This window comes from Aplysia californica, unplaced genomic scaffold (genome assembly GCF_000002075.1).
Source record: "Aplysia californica isolate F4 #8 unplaced genomic scaffold, AplCal3.0 scaffold00041, whole genome shotgun sequence".
Lineage (NCBI taxonomy): Eukaryota > Metazoa > Mollusca > Gastropoda > Aplysiida > Aplysiidae > Aplysia > Aplysia californica.
This window is the reverse complement of record NW_004797311.1, coordinates 709,271-715,010: the sequence shown is the minus strand read 5'-3', so window position 1 is coordinate 715,010 and position 5,740 is coordinate 709,271. Positions and strand designations below refer to the sequence as shown.

General features: G+C 37.1%; 1 protein-coding gene across 1 annotated transcript in view; it reads right to left on the bottom strand.

Moving 5' to 3' along the window:
• Positions 1-325: 325 nt before the first annotated feature.
• The window catches only part of LOC101856784 (ATP-dependent RNA helicase SUPV3L1, mitochondrial), a 21,233-nt gene continuing 15,818 nt past the window's right edge, over positions 326-5,740 (bottom strand). The window contains exons 14-17 of the mRNA XM_005092123.3: positions 4,928-5,107; positions 2,451-2,599; positions 1,730-1,997; positions 326-1,022 (exon numbers count right to left, since the gene is read on the bottom strand). Coding sequence (XP_005092180.1) covers positions 843-1,022; positions 1,730-1,997; positions 2,451-2,599; positions 4,928-5,107 — 777 coding nt within the window. The 3' untranslated portion in view covers positions 326-842. The remainder of the gene's footprint in view (positions 1,023-1,729; positions 1,998-2,450; positions 2,600-4,927; positions 5,108-5,740) is intronic.

Here is a 5,740-nt window from a genome sequence, read left to right as displayed (position 1 = left end):
CATTTTCATCATTCTTAAAGTTTTCTCTATCTTGAACCTTAATATTATTAATAATGAAAAATGAGATGCCGGGTTTGTAAATGAACGTGCTGATGAACTTGCTGGCAAAGGAACATCCAATGGCTGAATCATGCTCGACCGACCAATGGTGATCGCCAGATGCAAGGAGAGCCTTCATGACCAAGATAAGACAGACTCCCACACACTCAGCACAATAAAAGAAAAGTGTGTGCGGGGCACAGGGAAAAAAAGTTTGCTCCGAGGAGTGGTCAGGCGTGTCTCAAACCAGCTCCTCATGGAGACAATTAGCAGGAAGACCCTGGGGTGGATGCTGGAAAGGAGAGATGAGCAGCTATGGACATGCGCTGCCTGCTATGATTCTAGCTCTGGATCCAAGTAATCCAAGTAAGTCTGTAAATCTGGAGCATGCTCACAAGTCATAAATCCCATTGTGATAGGATAAACTCCTTACCAGAAAACGGAGCAGCTCATATCAAAGCACTACAAGGTGGCCCACAGCGCCAGTCAAACGGCAAATTATAAACTCGCATATTGTAAGATACCTCAATCATTCCAATACATTACAAAATCAAAATAAGTTCTTGGATAGTTTACAGCCTCAATTTTGTAAATATATAAAGATCATGACACAAATTACAACATGCTCAAAATGTAACATTTGCATTCTGCATACTGTGACAATTGGTATCAAGGCTACAGGACTGTTACTGTTAGACTTACCATCACTTTCTCACACACACACCATTTTAACGCAGCCACAGACACCAAACGGGCATATTCTTTTTCATGCGTCACATACAGGAGTAAATATATCATCATCATCATCTTTTGTTGTCATCGTTATCACTGCTGTCAGTCCAGTCTTCATCCCCATCAACGTCAGCAGACGTCTGTTTCTTTTTATTCTGTTCCAGACTCCATTCCTCCTTCAGCTTGTCCAACATATCTTTGGTAACAACTCCACTCTCCACCAGTTTTTGTGCCAGTTTGCTGTGAGCCAACTGTAAAGGATTAAAAAAGAACAACTTTTAAATTACGACATACCACAATGCACGGTGACAAACCTGCTGTACACTGCATCATAACTGACAACTAGGATAGTGGCCGTTGACCAGTTGTCCCCTTAGTTTGAAAGAAGAAATATTTCAATCCATTATCTACATTTTTGGGGTGTTAAGTTTTAGTGTTGATCAAAATTTGTGTCCCACAATGGAGAGCTACCTTCAGTATTAACTGTAACATTAATCAATAAGTGATTAAAAATTGTCCAAAAGGAATCACGGCCATGAACTGGTGTAAATATAAAGTGTTAAATAAAGTGGACACATTCCTGGAACTCCTTTAAATGAAGACAAAAAGACAAGGAAACTTTGGTGACCAAACACGTTTTAGATAATGGAAAATTTCTGAGAGCGTAAGATGTGAGATCTGCATTACTGAAGATTTCTATTATAAATTAAAGAGATCATTCGAGCAACAGAAATTATACGTGCAATATTTAAAAAATCCAACGTCATTACATAAAAAATAAATGACGACATATTAAGCACAACATATTATGTTACGCTTTTGTAAACCCTTCCTTACAAGAGATTAATATGGAAGACTCACAGCTTTCTATATTTTCTCCTCCCCTCCCTCCATCTTATTATTCTTATTCAAAAGAAGGAAAAAAATCTTGTTAGCTCAGACGAAAAGTTGATCTTACCTTGCTTTCACTGCGCACCTCCTTTTCATCTCTGCGCAATTTCTGCATTCCTTCATCTAATGCTCTCCTGCCTGAGGGAATTTTGCTGCGCTGAGCCCGAGTCTTGATCGCAAAATCTTGCTCACTATCCAAGTCACCACTATTTTCTCTTTCTTGGTTTTTGACCAGTTGCACAATATTTCTGACTCCACTTTGAATGATTTGATCCAGCTCCCCTTGTACGTCACGAATCAGGTGCGATTCAGGAAACAGATCTTGAAAACGATAACTGAAACAGAATAACCAAACATACTATTCAGTTACAGTTAAACAATATTCATATGTGACTGACATTCTCTTCAGAGAAATGTCTCTTTCAAAAACTTCATTCATTATACAGTTATGTGTTCGAAAACATTTGCATATATAAGAATACATTTCTGGGTGAGGAAACAGGGCTCTTTATTCATTAAAATTAAACTACCAAAAAATGTATCTCCTTTGTTCAAATATTTAATTAAATTTAATACAATAATTTCAACATACACTTTTGTAATTTACAATCAAATTTGTTCAATAAAGTAAGAAATTGTTAAGCATATATGAAAGTAATAAAAGCATACAACCCCCCCCCCCCCCCAAATCAGATATTCTGAACATAATATGCTTGACTTAGTTGTGAGAAACTGGTAGAAAATATATATACATTGCACTGGTTTCAGTGACAATAAATCATCCTGACCTGAGCCACAGGTAGAGATCCAGTACATCAAAGACACTCTCTAGATGAACCAACTCCACCAAGTTCTCTGGGGGCTTCAAAGGCCAGCCAATCTGTCTGCACAACCAGTCCAGGGTGAGAGGCTCATTGCGGCTGAATCTCCGGGCAAACTGAAACATTGATATTTCCAAAGAATAATTCGAATTCTTTCAACAATAAACAACACTGCAAAAGCCACAGAAACGACAAGTGTGTGCCCTTTTGAGAAGCTGAACCCACTTTTTAACAAAAGTCAGGGCTTTGGAAAATACCAAATACACACCTAAGAGTACATCAAAGAGTAGTATCCCAAATTTTGTGTTCAGAAGTTACTACAATAATTCTGGCCCTCCAGGAAATCGCGGTCTTGCGGCAGCGTTTTCGTCGAGTTCCGCAATAAACCCGCAATTTTTTGCTATTTTCGCAATTTCTTGCAATTTTAGGCAAAAATACATCAACGCTTTTATTTTAACAGAATTTTTAATACGAAATGGTGAGAGCACAGAGCCGATAGGCCTACGTAAATCATGGTATCGGCCCAGCTCAAGCCTACTGAGCGTACTCTGAAAGCTATAACCGGAAATTCGTGTGATAAGAAAGTAGGTGTGTGTGTGTGTGAGGTGTACGTGAGTGTGTGTGCGTGTGAGTGCGCGCGCGTGAATAGGCCTATTGTTCGTACATGAAGCATGTGTCTACATACACGGTAACCGGGCACCTAGTCTCAGTATCTACGTACACGGTAACCCTCCGGAATGAATATTAACCAATATTTGTCCTGTGCTGTCACTTGTTGAAATAAAGAAAAGAAAGTTATCCACGCATCTTGTCGGGCTCGCCATCATTACCGGTCAGTGAACCTGTGCTCTCGCATCACATTGTGAGTACCGGTTGGGGTCACCAAAGTTCATTCAAAGTCTGTGCGCTACGAAGTATAGGGCTCCGGAATAGGAGAATTATTGATTTTTTTTAAAAAATGTACAGTCAGGGGAGGGCTGGAGTTGAAGGCAACACCGGATGACAAAAACTGAACTTGGAATTCTTAACTGCCCGGTTACCGTGTACGTAGACACTGAGGCTAGGTGTCCGCGTACCGAGTACGTAAACACCCCATAAATAATGTAAAAAGCCTTAAGCTGCGTTCACACGGGAGTGGGTGCTATAGAAATGATCTAGATCTACATTAGTACATGTATTACTATTGTTTATAAATGGAAAAAAAAATTTGCTGTATTTTACGATTTGACTTAGTGTTAAAACAATACCATGCCAGTTTTAAAACAGAAAATATCAGAAATAGATCTAAAGATTACCGCTGTATCGAAGGTTTCAAGAGAAAAATAGAACAGGATCTGATTTGATTGAAGCATAAGCTTATTTTGTATTTATAGATTGTTTCGAAATTCTCTCGTCAATTTTTTTTGTTTTTTATAGACTAAACCTCATACACTTCTAGATTTTTGCATGAACCAAGTACCCGGTATGTACTAAATTTGGTCAAATTTTATGCCTACATTTAAAAGTTATTACGAAAACCGAGGGTTCCGTTATTTTGTGTCTCGCGTTATCATATTATATTTGGTCGATAACTTCATTGTTAACGTACTCGTGTGTTGTTACTAGTAAATGTTGTTAATAACATTTGATGAATTTGTATTGTTTGTCATGATTTTTTAAAAGGCTGAGCTGCTTTTATGCTACCGGTACTCAAAATTGTCATGTTTTTTAAACTAAAAATGTTAAGCCCGTATTAATGCGCCTGGGATGGGAAGGTTGCAATTTTTTGCAAATTTTAGGCGATTTACCTTGCAATTTTTTGCAATTTTTTGCAATTTTTCTATTTAAAAAATGCAATTTTCCACGGGGCCAGACAATACTACTAAAACTACAACAACGTTAACAAAATTATTTGAAAATATTTAGCATTGAAGCACCTCTTTTCAAATACCTCCTGCTGGCGAACAAAATTAACAACTAAAACAAACAAAAAGAAATCAAAACCCATTACAAAATATATAAAGAAACAAACTTATGAGATAAAAATCAAACAGAAGTGAAATTCTATATAGATTATATTTACTATATAACTGTAATTCAACCTGACAGTTGTTTAGACACCATCTCATTATCCAAATATGCTCCAACATTGTTTTATCTTGCAATACCAAAACATTTATAATTCAAACATCCATTCTAAAAAGGTAAATAAAACTGCAGTGTTAAAAGAGATGAGATGAGGTCTTATTTTACACTGAAGCTCCAATTGCTGGGCACATCAGTTTAAACACAGCTTCATCAAATTAGAGACCCCAGAGTGCAAACATTTGAAAAAAAAAATGTGGCAAAGAGAATTTCAGAAGTGAAAACAAACCATCAAACCCTCTTTCATTGGTTCCTATAAACTTCAGTTTCGAGGTGTTTGTTACAAGTCAGCATACAGAACACAGGAATAATAAACTTACCTTGAGAAACATAGCACAAGCAAATGGCTGCTTCACAGAGATAGGGGCACTGCAAAAGACATATCGCACTCGCAAGGAGAGGGGCACATGCTCTATCATGTCAGCCAGGAACTTGAAATCATCGTTTTTGCACATGAAGAACGTATCTTGATCCAGTTCACAACTCATTTCAAAGATGTCCTATGAGGAGTAGAAATATATTTTCAAATAAGGCAAGAATATGGTTTGAAATTGTGGAACAGATATTTGTGACTTCTACTTTTAAGTACTTTTTTTTTTTACTTCAATGTTACAATGATCAGGTCTATGGACTGAAAGGAATGACTTGTAGAATTTTATGGCTTTATTTAAGTTAGTCATAACAACAGAGCGTTATTTTCCAAACCGACTTTTTAGACAATTCACAATGGTCAAACTCTGCAAAAACATGAGGAAACAAACAAAACACAAAGTCTAATTCAAGCCATGTCTCGCTGTTGCTAGAATCAAAAGATGAAGAGAGAGAGAGAGAGAGAGAGAGAGAGAGAGAGAGAAAAGAAAGAAGGAAAGCGAGAGGGAGAAAGAAAGAACGAGGGAGTGAGGGGGGGGGGAGAATCTGTGATATCTCAGAATACTTTTCGCACCATATTATACACGTATTTAAAAATTGCATCTGTTTAGAAGACATGTTTTAATGTTGAACGGAACTGGTATCTTTGCATTGTTTACCGCATTTTTACCTGGTTGATTTTTCAAAAAACTATTTTCATAGATTATTTATATTCTAACGCGCCACTACCTTTATTCCTGTATACACTTATTTATACATTATAT